Source organism: Rattus norvegicus, chromosome 4, assembly GCF_036323735.1.
Source record: "Rattus norvegicus strain BN/NHsdMcwi chromosome 4, GRCr8, whole genome shotgun sequence".
NCBI classification, from domain to species: Eukaryota; Metazoa; Chordata; class Mammalia; order Rodentia; family Muridae; genus Rattus; species Rattus norvegicus.
This window is the reverse complement of record NC_086022.1, coordinates 64,047,985-64,071,504: the sequence shown is the minus strand read 5'-3', so window position 1 is coordinate 64,071,504 and position 23,520 is coordinate 64,047,985. Positions and strand designations below refer to the sequence as shown.

The following is a 23,520-nucleotide window of genomic DNA, read 5'->3' as shown; positions in this document are numbered from 1 at the left end:
TTAGCTTTTAGACAATCTCTATACATAATTGAGACTGTTCTGGAAGTTGCTATGTAGCCAGGCGGGGCACAAACTCAAGATCAGCCTACATCAGCCTTCTGAGTCCTAAAATTATAGGTATGCACTACCATACCTAGCTACTTAATGATGTTTTTTAATGTAACATACACAGGAAAAGGAGTTTGGTTGTCAAGGGGGAAGAGAACTAATGGGCTTTTGTTTTGATCAACATGCTTGGGTTACAGCAGATTCCTTTCCCACGATTCATCTGATTTTCGGTTTTCATTGCATGCTTGCCAAGCAATGCATACATAGGCATAAGACAGTAAAAAAGGCGATCTCTCTACAAGCTCACAGAGGACACGATTTATCCATGTGGATTCAGTATTTGGAGGTCTGGAGAGATTTCCTGGGGCCTAGGACAATGCCGTCCTGTCACTGCATACAGAATTGAGATGCAGAGGGGAAAGTAAAGAAAAGCACAAAAGACAATGTTCCATCCTGCTGTGGGAATGAGTTCCTGGTCACTAGCAGCGTAGCAAGGCTGTGGTGTTGAAGGGAGAGACACTTGGTTTCTCTAAGTGTTACTATCCTTGAGAGTCCCTGAGTCCAGACTGGCTGACCCAGGCTGCAGCTCCCTAACCAGTCCCAGTCCCATCCTCTCTTCTGCAGCCCAAAACCCACAGCTACACTTTCCGCTGTACTTAGACGTGGCCTTGCTTCCATCTCCTGGGGAGAAAAACATACACTAGAAAACTCTTCACAGGAAAAGAAAAAGTGAACTAGGGTTTTTTTTTGTTTCACTAAGTTTTGTAGGTTATCATGTGATGTGTTTCATCATGGCATCTTAATGTATATGTCAGTGTCATGATCGTCATCTCATGACCCACTCTAGTAATAACTTATTAGTTTCTGTGATTCATTTGGAGCCTTTACAGGGGCCTTGAATACATCTGATGATTCTTTCTCTGCCTCCTCAGTCTCCCCCTGGCCAAGTCAAGGAAGCTGTGAAGGCGGCTGGTGATTGACTGTGCCTATGTGTATCAAAATGAGAATGAAGTGGGAGAAGCCATCTAAGAGAAGAACCAGGAGAGAGCTATGAAGCAAGATCTCTTGATTGTCAGTCAGCAAGGTACTACCAAGGCCTAATTGGTGACTGTAGCTTCAAGGCAGGTGGAAGTTTCTGGACCACACCAAGAGCCCTATCCATCTTTCTTACATGGATTTTTCCCCTAACCTCCTTCTTCCTTGATTTTTGTTATCTCTGGATATAAATAGTCACTGATTTGGAAGGGTCTCTAGTTTCTGGGAGTGCTGGATGGCTCCCATTGCAACTCCCTAAAAGCCAGACTGAAAAACTAGACTCTGACATGACAAAGTTGATTTTCTAGACCCCAGAGAGTTATCAAGACCTCAGAAATGGTCACTACAAGCTAAACCTGAAGCCCATCATGTACCAGTATGAGGCTGAAGAGGTTTCTCAATCTCTCTACACCTTGACGAAAAAGTAGTAGTTACAGCAGGTGCCTTACGTTGCTTGGTGTAAAGATTTTATTCCATCACGTGAAAGTAAGATTCAGGAGGTACAATTCATTCTACAGTCACTGTTACATAAAAAAAAAGGTAGGAAGCCTTGTAAATGGACATTCTTTTTCACTGATTCAAAAGGAAGAGGAGGAGAGGAGGAGGAGGAGGAGGAGGAGGAGGAGGAGGAGGAGGAGGAGGAGGAGGAGGAAGAGGAGGAAGAGGAGGAGGAGGAAGAGGAGGAGGAGGAGGAGGAGGAAGAGGAAGAAGAGGAGGAAGAGGAAGAAGAGGAGGAAGAGGAGGAGGAGGAAGAAGAGGAAGAAGAGGAGGAGGAGGAGGAAGAGGAAGAAGAGGAGGAAGAGGAAGAAGAGGAGGAAGAGGAGGAGGAGGAGGAGGAAGAAGAGGAGGAGGAGGAAATGTCTTGTGAAATACCATGGTCTGATCTCACCTAGCATCCAGACAATAGGTCTGGAAAATAAAACTTGAAAGTCATTTCTCAGCGGAGTACAGTAGTACATACAGGAGCCCTAGCCCAAGGGAGGCAGAGGTAGGAAGAGCAAATGCTGAGGTCTCATCTGAGGTCCACCCAAGGCATATCACTATCACATTAAACGTTTAAAGAAAAAACAGGACCCCTAAATATCATGTATGTAGGCTTTATGCTTATGAAATCAGCACTTAGGATGTAGGAAGGTCCGGGATTTAAGGCCAGTGTCAGCAATATTATGACTTGGAAACCAGCTTGAACTCTGTGATATTCTATCTCAAAAACAACAAAACAAACTCAAGTAAAGAAAAAAGATCTGTTCTCACAAAATCTAGACTTTTTTTGTAGTTGTCAAACATCAAGAAGTTCATAAAACAGAGGTCCACAGCTGGACCATCACTGAGTGAGACAAGGAATTGCTGCCAGCCACTCAGAAGCACGGGGTCCAGGCCCAAAGCCCCACCCTCCTGCAGGAGCACTGAGCAGCACATTGTCCTTTCTGGCAGCATCGGCTCCTCATCCTGAAACCAACTCCTTTACAGCCTCTGTGTCTGCTGCTGAAATTCTGTAAGTTCATCTCTGTGAAGTTCCCTATGTGAGCAGATTCCCTGGAGATCTGCAAGTGGTTAGTGGTCGTTTGGATGGTAACAGTAAAATTACTATTTGGACCAAACCTTGATATTCTACTAAGATTTTAATCTAGTGTTGAAAGAGAGAAACTACTCTGTATTAAAAAAAGAAAGAAAGAAAGAAAGAAAAGAGAAACAGGAATCCACCTGGAGACGAGCCACGTGGGACAGGAGAGCAGAAACCAGCCCCAGACAGTACAGCAGCACCTGCCTATAATCTTAGCAGTGGGGAGGCTGAGGCTGAGGGATGGCTCCAAGTTCAAGGTGACAGGGTGTTACCCTATTTCAAAGTGCCCTAGAAACAGACTAGGGCAGAGGTGGTCACTTGACTCCTTTAATCCCCTTCTAATGTGGTCACTGTGAATATGAAAGGAAAAAGTTTAAAATTGCCCCCTAGACAGAAGTTGAAGCCAAAAGCGGCCCCTGGAACTGCCTGTTCCAGAAACTAGCTGGTCACAGAAAAAGTAATTGTACCAGTTGGTTCAGCCACTTTGTTCCAGAGACTAGCTAACCATAATAGCAGCTGACTATAATAGCAGGAACTGGTTAACCATGAAGTTAAAGAACAATTATGAGAAACAGGAGGTCCTTCCTTGTGATTCGGTATGGTTTTTCCTTTAAATACCTCTTCTTTCAACCATTCAAGGTCGAACTCCTCTACCCCTGTGTGGGATATGAATCTTGACCCCAGTGCACTGGTTTCTGTCGTCCCTATCAATAAACCTCTTGTTGATTGCATCAAGATCGGTCTCTCATGAGTTCTTGGGGTGTTGCATCATCCTGAGACTTGAGTGAGAGTCTCCCCACTCCGGGGGTCTTTCAAATACATCTCCTCTCTCTGTTCTTCATGAGAAACAAACAAACAAACAACAACAAAAGTCCCGGATTCCCTTTAGCTTCCAGTCCTGCTCACGAAATTCTATTTTGGTCTTTAACTCTTCTCCAGTCATCTACTTGTCCAGACTTTTCTAGATGTTGGGTATTGTGGTGTTCATCTCAATAAAATTCTAACCATGGAGCAACTTGTACTCAAGTTGGGCTGCAGCCCAGACCACCTTGTGACTCATGGGTGCTGCTCTAAAAAGCTTTTGTCTTTATGGGTTCTGCTACAGTCTTGGTCTAGAATGTCCCATGTAGTGGTTTGAATAAGAATGGGCCTCATAGACTCATAGATTTGGAGGCTTGGCCACGAGGGAGTGGCAGTATTAAGAGGTGATCTTGTTGGAGGAAGTGTGTCCCCGGGGATGGGATTTGAAGTTTCAGATGCTCAAGCCAGGCCCAGTGTCACTCTCTCTTCCTGCTGCCTGCTGGTCCAGATGTAGAACACTTGGCTCCTTTTCCAGAACCATGTCTGCCTGCTCATTGCCGTGCTTCTTGCTGTGACAATAATGGGCTAATCCTTTGAAACTGTAAGCCGGCCTCAATTAAATGTTTTCCTTTATTAGACACCAAGGCCGTGGTGTCTCTTCACAGCAATTTAAACTTTAACTAAGACAGAAGTTGCCACCGGGGCCCAATATTGCTGGAATAGGCCTGACTGTGTTTCTGTTTGGAGGAATGTGGACTTTGGGACTTTTGATTAGGAAAACAGTTTTCCAGGAATGCGACATTCATAACCGGATGGCACCGTGTTACTGTTCTTTGTCCCAGTCAATTCATGACACTTTCACCAGAGTGCTCAACCCTGTGAAATAATTTACACATAACTCCCTTGTGATGGCTAAAGAAACTCACGATGGTACCAGCATCCCTTAAGGGCCATTGAGCTTTACCTTGGAATGCCTGTGAGATGCTAGTGGCCTGCGGACTCCGATAATGGTGTCCCTGCATTCTGCCTTCATAAACTCACTTCTTGCTGTGGTACTGGGATGAAGTGACCTTTCTATTATCATACAATGGGAAGGAGAAACAGGGTGGGGGGAAGTAAAGCAGCTTTCTTGCCCAGCGATGGATTCTGTAGATAACCATAATGTCCACCTTTGATGTCCAGCTTTATAAACCCTCCCTTTAGCTCCCTTTGGCACAGCATGCTGTTTGGCTCCAACCCTGCCCTCCTTCTGCTACTAGTAAGAATAAATATTCAATCTAAATTTAAATTGAGTCTAAGTCTTTTGTCTTTCCCAGTGGATTTGAATGCCACGACAGCTGAACGCTTTACGTTTAATGAGCCATACTAGTAGACCATGGAAGGCACTGGTGCTGATGGTGGGGTCCTGGCTCAAGAGGTTTCAGTGGAGAAGAATATTAGTATGTGGGCTAAAAGCCATTCTTGTAATATTTTTAGTGAAGAGTGTGGCTTCTTTCTGCCTTTGTCTGAAAAAAAAATCTGGCTAAGACTAAATTGAAGAGTTATTGATTAACAGCTTTGACAGATTTCTAGAAGGCCTACTATTGACAGTGTTGCTTGATTATTAGTGGCTAGTATAACTGAAGATGAAAAGGACTAAGCTGAGCAAGAAAAAATATACAATATACAGTTTGAGGAGAAAAGGAGCACTAGGCAGTGCAACGGAATCAAGTCTTTCTATCACAGAGATATAAAGTTTAAAGAAAAGCCTGATGCTAAATGGAACAAAGGTAGTGACCTCGGGGCAACATCCCACCCAGCTAAGTTTTCAACTTGTGAAAAGGAATTAAAGAATAGTTTAGGGCTGGGAATGTTAGCACATACCTTTAATCAATCCCAGAACTCCTATGACAGAGTCATGTGGATCCAGCTCGGCCCACAGAATCATTTTCAGGACAGCCAAACGTAGTCAGTGGAGGAAATCCAAACCAGAAAGCTGGAAGATGGACTTGAACAAGGGGGCCATATCCAAGCCCCAGCAAGCAGGAGAACTTGGCAGCTTTCTGCCACATGGTTCCGGCTCTAGAGTCAAGGATACTAGAAAGAGGTTATGGAATCTCCATCCATGACTAAGGAAAGCCACTGAGGCGAAGCATGGTTCAGGGGTGTCCCTGCATAGAGGCCCAGAGAGACCTTTGTGTGGAGCTGTGAAAGTGAAGCCTGGATTTCCTTGGAGACCCTAAGATGTTGAAGATACCAGGGTCCATGGGATATCTGCCAAAGAGAACTGCTAATGAGTGGAAACAGCCCAAGACAGAGAAGTATGTTGCAATTAACAAAGCTGGAAGGACTTGTCGCGATGCTGTCCACAACATTAGGGACTGATTAGAGTTTGTCCAGCTAGTTTTCTATCTTGCTTCGGTCCAGTATTCCCTCACCATTTAGAGTGCAATGTATATCTTGTGCCATTGTATGTTGGCTGTATGTGATCTGCTTTTTCATTTTGATCTTACAGGGAGTTATAGTTAAGAGGCTGCCTTGAGTCTAAGAAGAGACTGGACTTTTAAATGACATTGAGACTGTTATAGACTATGGGGACTTTTGAAGTTCGACTGGATGCATTTTTGCATTACGATATGACCACATGTCCATGAGGGCCAGGGAATGCAATGCTGTAGTTTGAATAAAATCCTCTAAATGTCTGTTGCATAACACTGTTCCTGGAGAGATGTAGACAAATGTGTGTTCACTCCAGATAGGGAACCAACAGCAGAACAAAGTATGGATACCACCAAAGCCCAACTTGATGAACTAAGGAGTCTTGGTGGGGTTACTTACAGGAACAACACTGACTCAAGGCAGGTGCTACTTCAGCACGAATGACAGCTCAGAAGAATGGGAGACCTGGAGCACAGCCTACAGGCAGCCCAACAGAATGGAGAGTTCTTTCCAGATGACTCAGCTCTTATAAGCCTTTTCCAGGCAGCTTGGCTGGTCTCTGATTCTTCCAGGAGCTCAGCTTATCTGGAAGTGTTTCTCAGCAGTCCTTGTAGCTTATATTGCTCAAAGAAGAGAGGAGCCTAGTGATTCTGGTCAGTTTCAGGGACTTCTCAAAACTATTAGTTGTTCACTTCCTGAGATTAACAGCAGGGCAGAATGTTTTACCTTCTCCTTCCAATACTCTGTTGTTCGGCACACGCCCATTTTCACACCCGTATCTTAACAAGATTCCCTGGAAAACAGATGGGTTTTTGCTTGGAGAAAACGCTGTACAGCAAGGCCCTAATGGTAAAGGCTTTGTCTTTAGTTTTTCTCTATTGAACAGTGATGGAAGCTTTTAGGCAGTAGTTCTCAACTTGTGGGTTGAGATCCCTTTAGGGGTCGAACAACCTCTCACTGGGGCACCTAAAACCATCAGAAAACACAGACATTTACGTTATGACTCATAACAGTAGCAAAATTACAGCGATGAAGTAGCAATGTAAATAATTTTAGGGTTGAAAGTCACCACATGAGGAACTGTGTTAAAGGGTGGCAGCATTAGGAAGGTTGGGAACCAGCGTTTTAAGAGGTAGCATGTATTGAGAAATTCTAGGCCATGTGGGGGTGTGCCCTTAATGGAGAGGTTGGACCTGTAGTCTTTTTTTCTTCCGTTTTGCTTCCTGCCTCCATGAAGTAAGCAGCTTCTTCTATCTCCTGCTCTTACAATGATATTCTGCTTCATCCACAAAACTGAAAAGGTGAACCAGCTGACCATGGGTAGAAACTCCCAAGATATTGAGGCAAAATAAGCCTGTCCCTTTAAAACTCATTATCACAGGTATTCTGTTACAACAAGCCCAAATGTGACAACACACGCTTGTGCCTGCATTTGAAAAACGATGTATATTTTCAGAGTGTGTTGATAGAAAAACTTGTTTTGCTATACACTCATTAGCATTAAGCTCAGGTTTTTTCTTCTGAGTTTCAAATAAATTAAAACGGATAGAATTTTCATGGACCCCTAAGAGTCTCCTAGACTTTAGACTCTGTACCTTCTAGGCTATGGCAAAATGTGGACTCTAAACCTAGGCCATTCCCATATGGCATAGCTCCACCGTTCTCTCATTATTTTCTTGAGTAAAAATTCCAGTGCATTGTCTAAACTGATGTCTAATTCCTGACCTCAGTCTGTCTTCCCTACTTGGATTTACAAGTCCTGAGGTTTCAGGGATGTGCTCTTACAGAACATCTAGGGGAGGCTCATTCGTTTCTTTTGATGAGAAGTGGTGGGGTGTGTGTGTGTGTGTGTGTGTGTGTGTGTGTGTGTGTGTGTATGTGTGTCTGCCTTTGTTCTGAAGGGCTGTTTATGATTTACGGAAAGAACTCAGAATTGTCAATTAAAAATCTGTTGTTGGCATTAGGGACCATTCTTTGGTATGCTTATCCCATGACCACTGACAATTGTCTAATAGTGTATATCCACCACTACAGTCTCAGAATAGTCTCATCACTCCCTAGAACTCCCTTTGATCCCTTCTTCATCTCTTTGTTCCTCTCCCCTACTGAGCTTGACAACAACCATTCTGTTTCCTACCTGGAGTCTCTTTTACCCAGTTTAATCTCAAACGCACTGTAGAGCTGAGCATGACCTTGAATTCCTGATCCTCCTATCTCTACCCCTTAAGGGCAAGGGTAAAAGGTGTGTGTCATCACACTAAGTAGCCGTGGTGCTGGGGATCAAATCCAGGGCTTCGCTTATAGAAAAGTAGGACTATAAACTGAAGCATCAAGATTAACGCCCAAAAGAAGCCAACTTGCAGAGAAAGACTGCAAGTCCTTCCTTACCCAGGCTCCTTGTATTGAACAGAGCATGCGGAGAAAAGTCCATGATAGATAAACTTGGGAGAGGTGGGTACAATGCTTGTACTCTTTAAAGAGGATATATGTCCTGTGACCAAACTTTCTTTTTTCTCTTTGCTCACTATCCCGTTCCCATTCTTGAAAGGGCCATTCTTTCTTAACGAATAGTCTCTATTTCTGTCTCTCATCATGTGTTCCTGGTGCAGTCCTTTGCTTTAAGTCACAAGAACTTAGAATCAGATCCATGTCCTGGCACTAAGCATGGTATTGCCTTTTTCCTTTCCTTTTCTTTATCCCCTTTTCAAATATTTCCTCAAAGTCTAAACATGCTTTCTCGGAAGCTCTGAACTTTCTCAATGTTTCTCTGAAGACCCCTGCCCTCCTCACATACTTTCTACAGGTGCTGGATAAGCCCCATGATCAGTTTAAAAGGCATGGCTTTCGACCTTCCTCCTCACCTCCCTCCTTCCAGCATCTGCCAAGGCTTACTGAAGGGACTCTAGTCAGCCTAGACACCGCATACATGGCTCGGGCAGGCCTTGCCCTTCTCTCCCATTCCTTCTGCCTCGCTAAAAACCATTAGATCACATTCCTAAAGCTAGCCACCAAGGTCTGTTCCCTTGTTTAGCCACTTCCTACTTCTGAGCCTGACTGCCAAGGTCCACCTTTCAAAGTATTGAAGTCCATCAATCAAACGCCTTGTTGGAGGTGTCTCCTGTGACATAGGCTTTAAGACCCTACTCCTAGCTGTCTGGAATCGAGTCTTCCACTTGCAGCCTTTAGATGAAGATGTAGAACTCTTGGCTCCTCCAGGCCCATGTCTGCCTGGACGTTGTCATGTTCCCACCTTGATGATAATGGACTGAGTCTCTGAATATGTAAGTCAGCCCCAACTAAATGCTGTCCTTATAAGAGTTACCTTGGTCATAAGTGTCTCTTCAGAGCCATAGAAACCCTAAGACAGGTATTTTCTAATACCTAGCAATAAAAGGCCCAGGAATTTATCAATACATTCTTAGCTTATATTTTTAAGAAATTTATCTCTCTGCCTTTCAGATAAATATGTACAAAAAATAGTTTTACTTTGTTAGAAATACATGCAATGTTGAGAATAAAGGATTCAAGATAAAGACTGAACTGAGCATTGTGATCTCATTTTCTTCTTTAACATCCCTACTTAGTTTATCAAAGGAGAGAGAAGATCATGTAGAAACAGGAAAGGAGAAAAGTCTCACTAATGGGATATACATATTATCACTTGAACTATTAACATTCTAATTTTAGAAGATGCCATTGTCCCTTCATATATCCTTGCTTATAATGCAACTACTTGTGATAGACTTAGTTGTAAGTAAGGATGGCTACTTCTAGGAAATGTCCATCTAGGAGATGTCCCCAGGGAAGGAACTGATAATCAGCACAAGATACCCAAGACCACATTCTCAGCATAAATGAGATTTATTTGCCCCAGAGGGACAAAGGACATGGAATGAAAGACAAGGACAGGGGTTGGGGATTTAGCTCAGTGGTAGAGCGCTTGTCTAGGAAGCGCAAGGCCCTGGGTTCGATCCCCAGCTCCGAAAAAAAAAAAAAAAAGAAAGAAAGACAAGAACGGGAGATGCAGGATGAGAAAGGGAAAGGGAAGAGGGAAGGGAAAGGAGAGAGGGAAGAGATATTCATCCAGGGAGGGGGACAGAAGGCTTCCCTTGGCTAGAGAGGAAACATACATGGCCCATAGGTAAACACCAGTTTATAAAGGTAAAAGGGGAAAGCCCAGTTTAGGATGAAGTGATTACTTTTAATTGGGCATATGAACTAGGTGAGTCAAAGAGGGCTTTTGATTGCTAAAGTTCAATACTTAGATAGCCGGACCTTGGTAGCCTCAGAGGAGGAAGTGGCCAAATAAGCAAATAGACCTTGGTGGCTCTCTTTAGGAATGTGATCAATAGTGTTTAGTAAGGCGGAGGAAATGGGGGAGAAGGGCAAGGCCTGCCAGAGCTATGCTGGCCACGCTCGAGCTGGCCAGAGTCCCCTCACCCAGACCACCCAGTAAACGAGGGGTAACTATGAAAGATGGCAGCTACACCTTGGTGGCTGGGATACAGATAACACTACAGTGGTAAAGCTACAAGTTGGTCATGTAAATGTGAGAGCCAAGAGACCTCCTGGTGAGGTCATGTTGAACCACATTTAGTCCAATGCTGTCCTGTCTATGGAATGAATCAAGAAAGGCTAACATTGCAACAAGGTCACATATGACACATAGTGCTTTAGAGGGGAGAATCTGGCAGGTCTGGGTTTGGAACCAAGCCCAATCTCTTAATAGGTCTCTGACCTTGAGCCTTGATTTCTCTCATTAGTGAACTGGGTGATGTCATGATGTTTCATTCATCTACAGCATTAAGTACACCTTTGTTTTTCCCAAATTCAGGATCATCATTAGGAAAACTACGAAATTAGACTAGTGATTCAAAAGACACATCTTCTTTCCCACTCGCTTCCCAGCCTGCTGTGGCTCCTTGCTTATAGCTAGTCTGTTTAACAGCCAAGGGACACTCGAAGTTAAAGCTAGAGTCAGAGATGAATGGGGAAGACATTGTGGGGGGGAGACTTGAACCCTAACTTGGCAGGCAGCACATGAGCATTACATGATCATCTCTGAGGAAAGATGTCATAACTATAGGATATGAGCCCTCCATTGGCTTTGCCCATGAAACCCCAGGGCACGAATCAATCTCGGTAGAGATCATCTCAGGCTTTGTCCAGAATCTGCTCTCTTTTACACAAATAGTTTACTTACAAGTGAGTCTGTTGCAATTAGAAGGAATGAAATGCGAAAGGACACTCTTGCATCATATCTGTCTGTAGGCACTGCACTAAAAAGGCCTTGGACAAAGGACGTTCATGTCCCCTTTGCTGTTGGAAATCCTTCCTTGTCTCCGGACTTTCTCTTGCTTTTATTTAATCTTTACTTTTCTGTAACTTCTCGGCGTTCTGTAATAATTCCTTTAAAACTTGAAAAAGGTTTGTTAATTCTATGTGTTCAGTGAATGTTTGCCTGCATGTGTGTCGAGGCCTGCTGTCCCATGCCTTACTCCCAGGAGAGTCCCTATCTTTAGCTCACATCGGCCTGAGACAACAAACTTGGGACCTGAGAGTCTATTCTATGTATTTATTTACTTTGCCATGATCTTGATGCAGGATTTTTGAGAGTGACGAGACCCTTCTTGCCCAACTGAGCTTGACTCAGAGTTCTAAGGTGTCTGCTATTCAAAGTCTATTCACAACAACAACAACAACAACAACAACAAAAGAAAGAACCTGGAAAGAAGATACAGCGTTCTAGGTCATAGCCCTCATTTCTTATAACCAGACAACAGTTCCTAAAATTTACACCACCTGCCAGTGCCAAGTTCAACACAGGAACATCTCAGAGACTATTTAAATTCAAACCATGACAAGATTTTATTGGGGCTTCTGAAGTTCAGTGGTTGATGTCTTTTGTAGATAAGCTGTCTGTACCTTGTCTCATTTGTTCGGACTGGGATAGAATCCCAAATGGCTTTAAGAGATCTCTGTAGAACGCAAGCGAAGTGTCAGCAGAGACTATCTCCTATCTCCAACCAGGTTCTTATCTTGTCTTCCCCAAGATTGAGCTAACAGCTAAGGGCTCGAATGGGAGACGCTTTATTGCTATTTCAGGATAAATAACCTTAAATGGGAAAAACAGATCACCCCGCAGGAGTGACAACTCAAGTGGAACAGACTAGAACTCTCTGTGGCAGCAAGCTGCCATCTGAAAGCAGTTGTCTACCTCAGGAATAAAACTTGAGTTAAGTCCCAGACAGGTGAGTATTCACTTAGGAGGCACCGGCCTGTGAGTTCTTCTGTCTCTATGCTGCCTCTAGCTTGGCATCAGGAGCTCTACAGAGAATCTGTCTTCCCAGCGGCTGGCTGCCACCCACTGATTAAGTAAAAGGCCCCAGAGGGAACACGCCCCCAAACCTCAACATAGCACAACTGAATTATGGCATATCAACGTGGGATATGAAAGGAAAGATGAAAATGCATGAAAAAGAAACAATTTCAGAAAATTTAAAAGTGATCTTGTATTATCTACCAACTGAGGAACACAGGAAGGTTAGATCATGGGAACTAAGGAAAACTCAATATTTTAAAGCCACTAAGTGAGGTATCTGCTGCGACTTGAGAATTTCCTCTTACTGAAATCCCTGCATGTGGGCTGGTCAATAACTACACACAGAGACACTATAAGCTCTCCCTTATTTCAGGGGAGCCCTCTTTCTTTGAGAGTGCGTGAGCTAAGGGAGAACATACCAAAGCTACTGTGACCTCTCTCTACAGGTAAGGCGAGCTCGCTATAATCACCCGAGATCTTTGAATGCAGCAATGTTGTTGAATTGGGCTAATGTAGAAATTAGTTTACTAGGCCACTTTCTCATGTACCATAGTGCAGGAGGACGTGAATCTCTTCTGTTAGCTTCTGTGGGGAACTTGCTTGGGAGATTTGAACTGAAATATCTACCAGTTTGAGTGTTTGTAATGGGACAAGGTTGGGGAAAGGATCATTCTCCTGGAATGAAATTTTTACCAGTTAGAAGTACCGTTTTATCAGCAAGCTAGGAAGTGAACGTGGGCCATACAAGGTTTCTCTGCAGCAAACAACGGGCAGTGTGCTCTCTGCTGTCTGTTGGCTGTGGAAGCTGGCAGGCTGTGATTGCTCTGTGTTTCCCCTGATTCTCTTGTTAGCTTCTCTCAGGTGTGGCACATCTAGTTACACAAAGATGCTAGAGTTCTGCCCTGTCCTAGGAAGCCACTGCTCTCTTTGTCAGCCTGCTGCCTTCTCTGTCCTTGTGGTTTTGAGAGCTGTTGGTGCCGCTTCTAGGAATTTGGCATTTGTCACTGGGATCGGACAGGGAAGTGGGCTCAGATAAGAATATTAGAAACAGTGACCATGGGGCTTTGTTTACTACTTTACTTAATTATTATCTTGTGTGATCTCTTGGCTTGCCACTTTGCTTAATTACTACCTTATGTGATCTTATTGTTTACGGCTTCCCTTGATTACGTTGTCTTTGGTCTAAGAACTGACCATGTGTTTTGGATGTACATAGAATGATATAAAAGCAGGCTGGAGAGAAATAAAACTGCTTCAGCCTCAGTACAGACTGGAGTCATGTCACAATTTTATCTAATTGGTTTTCTTTTCTTGTCAAACCTCACTCCCTCCCTCAAGGCCCTGTTGACTGACTAAGCTGGCTTGGTCATTGTAGTTTTGTAAACACATCATATGAGGCCTCCCCCTATTTCTGCTCATTGTCTTGAATTTCTTGGTCACATATAGAGGTAGGTAGTAAGTTATTAAGACTATTAAAGATGGCTCAAGATAATTGACTATTATTATCTTTCAACGTTATGCAAAATCAAACCCCTTAATTAGCCTTGCAGAAGGTTCAGCTGAAGATGTGATTCTTTCTGGGAACTTTTGTTCATACTGGTCACTACTTAGTTCTTTTTTTTTTTCTTTTCTTTTTTTCGGATCTGGGGACCGAACCCAGGGCCTTGTGCTTGCTAGGCAAGCGCTCTACCGCTGAGCTAAATCCCCAACCCCACTACTTAGTTCTTGAACCATTTCCTTCTTTCCTTTTCTTTCCCTCCTTTCCTCCTCCTCCTCCTCCTTGTACTCCTCCTCCATACCCCCCTCTCTCTTTCTTTGCACTTAGACCAAATGTTGCAAGATGCTGGCCACCGGTGCTAGGTTTATAAGACACCAAGAGGTGCCATTCTCTCTCAATGGCCGGAGGCACCTCTGTGGATTTTGCAGTCTGCTGCCAGCACCACCACCTCTAGGATGACAGCATATTATAGACAAGGTGGGCAAGCAGCAAGAGGAGGTAACTGAGAAAGTCTCAGGGGAAAGTGGAAGGAAGGGGTCAGGTGAAAGTTTATGGAGAGGGCCCATCAAATTGCCTTGCTATGTCTCTGAAAACATCTTCCTTTGAAACTTGCTTTAGCCACAAACTACCTGGTACCATCAGCAAGCTCTTGGCTCCCTGATGCCTCTATTTCCTTGCCTGGGAATTATGAGTTTGGGGTGCAATGAGCTCACTCATTCAAAAACACTTCACAGTGTGTTAGATGCTTTGACTCATTAGTTTTTGTCTACTTGACACAAACTGGAGTCATCGCCTAGGAAGAGAAAACCTCAGTTGAGGAATTGCCTCCGTCAGATGGCCTGTGCATATGTCTGTAGAGGATTTTCTTGATTGATGATTCATTGGTGTAGGAGAGCCCAGGTCTCTGGGAATAAAGCTGCCCCTGGGCAAGTGGCGCTGGGTCGTATAAGAGAGCAAGCTGGATGAGCAGCATTCCTCCGTGATCTATGCTTCAGCTTTAGACCCAGCTCCTGCCTGTTTCTGCCATGGCTTCCTTCTGCGATCGGCTGTGACTGAAACATGTAAGACGACTAAGCTCTTTCCTCTACAAGTTGCTTTCAGTCTGGTGGTTATCACAGTAATGGACAACATACTACAGAAGTTACTGTTATTACATTTTATTGTTTTATCTCTGTGTCTCCAGTGTTACCATGGTAATGCATTCCTGATGAGAAACATTTGCTCAGCCCTCATTAGTGAAAACCATTGACCTTAGTTTCTCTGGACTCACTTTTCCCTGTGAGAGTCTGCACCTTGATGAACACAAAAATTTAAATCCTACATGGCCAAATGGTAGCCTACATCCAGGTTGATTTTAGAGAGACGTGGCTAAAATCTGCTTCAGGAGGAGTGAGTCTCACACAAGGACAAAGGAATCTACCCGGCTTGAATCTCATCAAGCGAACCAACATCAGTATTCCTCGTGGAAAGGAAAGTCCTCTTCATCGCTTGTGCTGAAACAGCAAATAGGAAGAGGAAAACAGTCCACAGAAGCAAAAATGTGATCTAAGGTGTTCTTACAGGGTATATTCAGCTATCTCTGTACTCTTTTGATCCCTTCTGCAACAAGACCATGAACATGGGACATGGGCAGGGGTGGGGGTGGGGGAGTCACACACACAACATAACCTTCTCCCAAAATATGAGAGGAGTATTAAGAAAGGAGGGCCTGCTCAACAGAGGAATGGATACAGAAAATGTAGTACCTTTACACAATGGAGTACCACTCAGCTATTAAAAAACAATGACTTCATGAAATGCACAGGCAAATGGATGGGACTAGAAAATATCCTGAGTGAGGTAACCCAGTCACGAAAGAACACACATGGTATGTACTCACTGGTAAGTGGATATTGGGCGAAAAGTTCGGAATACCCACAATACAACTGACAGACCATATGAACCTCAAAAAGAAGGGAGACCTACTTAGAAGGGGGAGTAAAATAATCATGGGAGGTAGAGGGTGGGAGGGACTTGGGAAAAAGAGAGGAGGGGGAGAGGGGGGAAAAGGAAGGCAGGATCAGGTATAGGAGGAGACGGGGAGATGTACAGAGGGTTGGGAAATTGAATAGAGGTGTGTAGCAATGGGGATGAGAAACTGGGAGTAGCCAACAAAAGTCCCAGACACAAGGAAAGCAAGAGGCTCCCAGGACCCAACAGGGATGAGATTAACTGAAATACTCAACAAAGGGGAGAGAGAACCTGTACAGACCATATCCAGAGGTTAGGCAAGGCCCCCAGTTGGGGGATGGGACCACCTACTCTTATCAAAATTTTAACCCAGAATTGCTCCTGTCTAAAGGAGTACAGGGACAAAGAGTGGAGCAGAGACTGAAGGGAAGGTCATCCAGAGACTGTCCTGCCTGGGGATCCATCCCATATGCAGCTACCAAACCCAGTCACTATTGCTGATGCCAAGAAGTACTTGCTGACAGGAGCCTAATATAGGTGTCCCCTGAGAGTCTCTACCAGAGCCTGACCATTACAGATATGGATGCTTGCAGCCAACCATCAGACTGAGCACAGGGACCCCAATGGAGGAATTAGAGAAAGAGCTTAAGGAACTGATGGGGTTTGCAACCCTATAGGAAGAACAACAGTATCAACCAACCAGAACCCTCAGAGCTCCCAGGGACTAAACCATCATCCAAAGAGTACACATGGACAGAACCATGGCTCCAGCTGCATATGTAGCAGAGGATGGCATTGTCTGGCACCAATGGGAGGGGAGACCCTAGGTACTGTGAAGACTTGATGCCCCAGCATAGGGGAATACTAGGGTGGTGAGATGGGAGTTGAGGGGGAGTAGGGATGGCATAAGGGGTTTGTGGAGGAGAAACAGGGAAGGGGAATAACATTTGAAATGTAAATAAATAAAATAACCAATTTAAAACAAAAAGGAAGGACGGCCTGCAAACAATCAGTGATTTGGTTACCAGCTAATTGTCATCATGAGGGATCATAAGTTAGCTGACACACAGCTGAGGGCCTCAGAACTATTGTCTCAGTTTCTTGCATTACTGTGAAGTGGGAAATACTATTAAAATGGACAAATTGGTTATGAGTAGTAAGTCTGATACTACTATAAGCAAAGAACTTAAAGTGTCTGCTAAAAGAGTATTCAGATAATGTTGACTGTGGTTAATATTGTCATCCCTTCTTTGTAGATTAGAAAAGTGATTTTATGACATCACCAAAACTACCCAAGGGCCTTTGTGCTAGTGAATAAGTAGTAGATTTTGGATTAAGGCCCAGCGTAAGTCGACTTCTGAGGCCACCAAATTCACTAGCTTCACATATTCTCCTAGTTGATATCCAACCGGCATAGTAAATGCATGTTAAACCCTTGATTTTACCAAAAAATTAAATCTGCATTTGAGTTGCTCAAACAGAAACAAAACAAATAAACAAAAAACACAACAACAACAACAACAACAACAACAACAACAACAACAAAAAAAAACCCAGCTTGAACTGTTCATTTTGAGGAAGAAATTAAATTGATTGCATGTTCCTCTTTATCCACATTATGCTCTTCCTCATGTTCTCCCTGGCACCGTGGTCCAGGTCCAGTGACTGCCATCTTTCCCATGGGTTATTATAGTAGTCTCTCTATCTACAAGTCATTGTGAATCTCTTAAGACATATCAGATCACACCACCCTCTGTTCATGGCTTATTCCTCTTTCAGACCTAAAGATCAAAGACCTGGTCATAGTCTTTACCTAAAGTTCCTCAACTTCCTGTTCTTACAGTAACACTGGCCCATTCCACAATGTTCTCAATCCCATCGGGTGCTCTGAGCTATGACATCAGAGCCTTTGCAACGGTTGCTATGATTGTCAAGAATGCTATTTCCCTAAATGTCCATGCTACTCGTCTTTCACTTCCTTCAACTGTGACTTCATGAGCAAAGCTATCCCTGGGTAGACATGTATTGAAGTGTCTATTACAAAAGGTATCTATACTTTTTGTCCTATTTACTTTACTCTATAGTGTATGTCGCCCTGACATACACATCAGAGTTACTTCAGTTTCCCTCTGTAGAATATGAGCCTGGGAACAGGAAGCTTGTAGAGCGATGTCCCAAACATGTAGACCACTCCTGGCCATAGCACATTGCAGTACGTCACTGGGTGAATGAGCAAGGGATGGAGAGCTTGACTCCTTTCTTTAAAATTCACACTCTGTGGGTAAAATTCTGAAACCAAGCATCAAATAACAATGTCTCTGCTCTTAGTGATTCCCCCAGGACTCAAACTTTTGTTTTAACTTTTCACAACTGCCAGAAAATAGTATTTGAAGACAAAAACCATCCCATAATTCCATGTGCCTTCCATTCCTTCCTACTAACCCTTCAACCTTAGAGAAAGGCCTGATCAACCTTCCACTTAACCTGGTACCACTTACACAAACAGGCCACAGGCCCTCCAGTTCCTGTTGAGGCTGAGAATGGCGGCCATGTCCTCCTCACTCAACTGGAAGTCAAAGACCTAGAAAGAGAAGAGTCCCAAAACCATCCTTAGCAAGGAAAGGGCTGGTGGGATGTGAGGTTCTAGGTGTTTCCCCTAATATGTCCATGACAAACATATTATTCTCTAAATTAAGAGTGAGTTATTTATAAAGTTTAGTGTTCTAAGAGGGGTGAGATTGGATTGTAAGTATGCTAAGTGTGTACAATGACTGTGATGTCTGAAGGGTATCTCAAAGGACAAGTTTTCAAGTCCAGTCCATGTGTCTACAAGACAGTCTGCAGTTGGCTAGCACAGTGTTCTGCCTGTGATCTAAGTGCTCAATGGTAAATGGTGGTCTTCTCTGTGGTATAAGCTACAGTTGTGATCAATCCTGACAGGTTTGGCTGAGACCATCTGTGAGCGCAGTCATCCCAGCTCTGTTGAGGCCAGCTTTCTGACTTATGAGTTGACAGAGTGCTTGGAAGAAGGGAAGACGCACTCTCAATGAAAGAGTGGGATGAGAAGCTGAAGGACAGGTTCCTCCTTTCCTCCTATCATCTGTTTCACTGAGGAATGTCAGATGAACAGCCCAGGTCTTACCTGAATGTTCTCCTTTATGTGTGAGAGTGTCACAGACTTGGGGATCACTGCCACGTTCCTTTGGACATGGAATCGAATCAGAACCTATGTACAAGGAAGGGAAGGCATGTGTCCAGTTAGCATGTGTCCAGTGGCCTGTTTGTGTAAGGTGGTCCAGAAGACCACCTTCTTCTTGTAAATGACAACTATCTAAGTAGCTCCCTATGGCTTAACAACAATTAATATTAACCACACCCTTCACTGTTAGGGACACTTTGCCAGTTCCCCTCTTATGTCCCTTGATCCAAGGAACAACTAGGAATTCCTAACTTGGAATGAGGAGGGTAGCCTGTAGTCATATGCTTAGACCCTATACAGTTGACACCTGAACCCAAAGCCTGAGGGCTCAGCAGGAAGCTGAAGGGCAGAAGGAGACCCTTGCTTCACTAGTACTAGCTGTATTTTCTGAAGCTCCCAACAGGCTTACACTTGCCATTTCTTCCTCTCCAGGGAATTAAAATCAAGCAACATAGTTATGCACATGACTACAAGAATTGATTGTACAAGGATTGCTAGATAAAGGGGGAAACACTTTATTTTACCTGAGCTATTGTTTTCTTATGCTTTGCAGCAATCTCTTTGATCTTGGGAATCTCTAGCACTACGGGGTCCTCAGGCTTAGCACTAGAGGAAGAAAGATGGCTGAAGTGAAAATCACCATGGCTACTGCATGCCTGTGAGCACCACTGCCAGGACAGTGTCAAGGCTGAGCATGGCAGCTTTTTCCCTCTGCAAGGCAGGCAGCAGGATCCTTCCCCTGGATTCGTGCACAGGATCTAGTTCTTTGACAGGTTGAGAAGACTGCTCCAGCACTAGATGTCAGAAATGGCGTATTCCTCGGGAACAAACATACTATCATTTTAAAAACACTTTACCCTGACAATCCCACTCGAGTTGCCAAACACATTGCCATTGGTATGTTTCATCTGTGCCTTGGGAATTACATGTTAATATAACAAATTACGAAATGCTAATTTTAAGAGTGAGAAAAAAAAGAGCCAGTACTCTGAAGCCTTACTAAGGCCTGTCTGGGGAGCCCAGGGGACTGTAGGCTATGACCGCGATGCCCTTGGAGTGACAGTACTGGATCAGTTTTTCCTGGGTGAGGTAAGGGTGGCACTCGACCTGCAAGAGAAAACATCTCCATCACTAGAGAAGGAGGCCTTTCTGAGAGGCTCAGCGGGAACTCCAGGCACAAGAATGGACCAACACAAAGACCAAACACAGCCCACTGATAGACGTGCTACACACCAGACCCAGAGACCTGCCTCCCACCTCCCTGAGCATCCTGAACACAGACCCCGATGGCGAGACTCTGCAGACAGTACTGAACTTGCCTCCCAGTGCTGAAGCAGGTGCAGAGCAGGGCCCTGCACCACACGGAACTCACCTGATTGGTCACTGGCTTATGTTTCAGTCCAGGCTTATTCAGGAGCCTTTCGATCTGGAAGTGGTTGAAGTTGGAGACGCCCAAAGCTTTCACCAGCCCCTGGTCCACCAGTTCCTCCATGCCCTGTCACAGAGAGGACCATTGTTTAGATGGCTCTAAGAGGATACAGGGATGCTGGTGTGCTTAGTCCTTGGATAGGAGGAATGGCTCCTGCATGGCGAGTTAAATGATGCACTAAAGGAGAATTTTGGTCTAAAGTGTGGTGCACTCATGACTGCTTCCAGCCCTCCTACTCTTCCCCAGCTCAGACAAAATGAGGAAGGAGAAGTTAAGATTTTGTTTGCTGTCTGCTCTTAGGCAAACGTGACCCACACTGAGTGATGTAGGTTATCCAGGAAACAGTCCACGGAGTAAGGAAAGGAATCCTCCCTGTGGTCTCTCTTTTTGTTTTTTGTTTTGTGCTATTAGGGATTGAGTCTATGCTCTCCCGTGTGTTAGATGGGCAATCTGCCATTGAGCTGTATCTCTAGTTCCCCCTTTCACTTTTCAGTTTTGAATAAGATCTTTGACGTTATACAGGTTGGACTTGAAGGTACTCTGAAGTTCAGGCAGGATTTGAAATGCGATCTTTCATCCTCAGCCTCTAGCACAGTTGTGATTAAAGGTATACAGGAAGGATCGATCACCCTGCAGATAAATGGACCCTGGCAGGGGCACACAGCCTAGATCTGGGTAACCTGACATCTGTCCCACTGGTCATTTGTTCAAACCATATTGCATCCACCCAAGGATCTGGGGTTTATTTATTTATTAACTAAATACACTGAACTTGTTCTAAACTTTCCCAAAGATAATTATCCAACCTGATAGTGGATAAATGTGAATTTATAATTTTTCATCCATTCTAAGTTTTGTTTATATGTGTATGTACATATGCACACACACATATATGTAAACATAAACATATGTAAACATATACAACGTGCTTCCTGCTTGAGATTCTGACGGCCAAGTTCAAGTGCTCAGGTTTCTGTCACTGAGCCGCCAGCCTCGGTGCTAGGCTACCTCGGCTTACTTGATGTCAAATAGCACAGGGGTGAGAGAGGAAAGGAAGGAGTCATCTTAGCCCAGGAGAGCCATTAGGAGGAGAGTTTAAATTGAACCTGAAAAAAAAAAAAACACTGACGTGAAGAAAGGTAGAAAAATCATGAACAGGTTGGGGAGGGGCAGCCAAGGCTTAGAGGCAGGGGCAAGCAAGGAGTGTTTAGCTGGTACATGGAGTCTCCTCTTTGGCTACAACTTGGAATACTCTGAATATTTTCCTCTACCATATGTAAGAGTGGTCATGTCCTGCCTTTTTATCTTTTTTTTTTTTTCCTCTCTCTCATTCGCTGACAGACTTGGTCCTTTTGGTATCTATCAGAGCCTCTAGCTTGCAGGAAGGTAATTTTTTGTTCCTGAACGTGTTTTGTGGGGCCAGGGAAATGTCTCAGTGAGTAAAGAACTCGCAGCCTAGCCAGACGGTCTCAGTTTCTTCCTGGAGCCGATGTGGTAGAAGAAAAGAACTACTTTCGGTAGCCTCCCAGTAGCCTCCTGCTAGACTCCCGGTAGCCTCCCGGTAGCCTTCCGGTAGTCTTCCGGTAGCCGTCCTCTACTTCCACGAGCAGCTCCACACACACCACGTTACAGGGCAGAGGGGAACTGGAGAATAATAGTCCCGACATTATATACAGAGCACATGAGCCTCTCCATACCAGGGTGGAGTCTCAAGGGGACCTGAGAGAAGATTTGTTTTTGTTTTTGTTTTTTTAACTTTGAGCACACTTGAAAGAAGTTGGAACCTACCTCCCAGGCATCCAAGAACGTGGATTTACTCATGAGAACTTTGCCTTGACTGTCTTTGGGTAGGAATTCTTTCCCAGCCTGTAAATGAAAACAGAAATCTCACCAGAATCTGCATTTAGATTCCTGGTCCTGGGAAGAGACATCTCAAGACAATGAAATAAGAACTACCCGTGTCAAACTCTGCCCATGTCAGTCTACCATGGGATGTTATTCCTCTATTTCTGGCAATACTCAACTGACTCCAAGTCCACTAGTATATTATTGAAGCCATCATTATCATCATGGAAATTAGCCAATGTAAAATTGGGTGGAATTTTAGTTTCAAGGTCACTAGACAGAGGCTTTATATCAGAAGAGTACAGTTATCTGGGTAAGAGAGTAGCCAGTGTCTTCTAACCTTGCAGCCTTGAGAAGGCTTGAGTTTTGGAGACCATGCCACGATCACCAAGGCTGTTCATGAGAGCAACAGGATGAGAATCCACATCCCTCCAATTCTTGGGAGCAGAGCCCCAGACACTGTACAGTGTTTCTTCAGGTTGGACTGACTAACTACCAATATAATCACACATGGAGGTCACTCCATGGGCATACTTTGATTAAAAGGAGCTTGTGCAAGATTATTCCAAGACATCTGGGCATTCTGGGCATTCATTCAACAGGAAGATGGCTCGCCAGTTGCAGCTTATCTAAAATGGTAGCAGAAATTACTGTTCCTTTCAAACACAGTTGCAGAAAACCAAGCATGAGTCTCACCAAGTACCACCTATTGACTCATCCTCCATTCCAAGCCAGTGCCCTCCACAAGATCTTCTGAGGACTAGAGAGATGTTTGAGAAGATGAAGGCACTCATTGCTCTTGCACAGGACCCAGGTTTGGTTCCTAGCACCCAGGCAGTGTCTCACAACCATCTAGAACTCCAATTCCCAGGGATCCCATGCTCTCTTCTGATCTCCACAGCCACCAAGCATGGACATGGTGCACATATATACATGGAGACAGAACACCCAGAAAATAGAATAAAACTCAAAACCAACCTCCTGCTTCATCCCTCCCCAGTGTCACAGTCTCGGCATAGTCGCCATTTTGTAACACCTCTCTGAAAACAGAGATAAGGCAAAGAGGGACCTGCAAACCTGAAGTCCCTGTGGCCAGTGAATTAGATACAGGTCCAGATAGTCCAGCTTCAGATCTGAGAGAGTTTTCTGGAAGGCTTCCTTCATCAGGCTTTTCTCAAAGAAAGTGGACCACAGCTGCAGGGTGTATGACAAGGGAGCGTTAGAACTTGGGAGAGAAAGGCCACACTACAGTCACTCTCCCTGCTTTGAGATTTGTACACCTCAGGACAGGCCATTCATTTATAAGAAATCAGTTAAGAAAGGCAACACAATAGCTCATCAGCTCTTAGAAGGTCAACATCAGTTCCTGAGTGGTCCCCTATGCTCTTGGCATTGTTGTTTCGTAGTCATT

The 23,520-nt window shown here is 44.2% G+C and overlaps 1 protein-coding gene across 20 annotated transcripts in view; it reads right to left on the bottom strand.

The window, feature by feature from the left end:
• Nucleotides 1-23,520, bottom strand: part of Akr1b7 (aldo-keto reductase family 1, member B7) — a 39,851-nt gene that overhangs the window by 12,247 nt on the left and 4,084 nt on the right. For 16 of the 20 annotated variants that reach the window (XR_010065604.1, XR_010065592.1, XR_010065595.1 and 13 more), the window contains 7 exons: nt 23,187-23,303; nt 22,053-22,130; nt 20,208-20,330; nt 19,836-19,942; nt 19,360-19,441; nt 18,779-18,862; nt 18,135-18,217 (listed from right to left, as the gene is read on the bottom strand). Coding sequence is in view for 2 of the 20 variants with exons in the window: in XM_063285402.1 (XP_063141472.1) it covers nt 18,135-18,217; nt 18,779-18,862; nt 19,360-19,441; nt 19,836-19,942; nt 20,208-20,330; nt 22,053-22,130; nt 23,187-23,303 (674 nt within the window). In the remaining 18 variants the exon portion in view is untranslated. Of the gene's footprint in view, nt 1-14,827; nt 15,180-18,134; nt 18,218-18,778; nt 18,863-19,359; nt 19,943-20,207; nt 20,331-22,052; nt 22,131-22,449; nt 22,665-23,186; nt 23,304-23,520 lie in introns of those variants that run through there. The other 4 variants (NM_053781.3, XR_010065608.1, XR_010065606.1 and 1 more) reach the window with 4 other exon arrangements.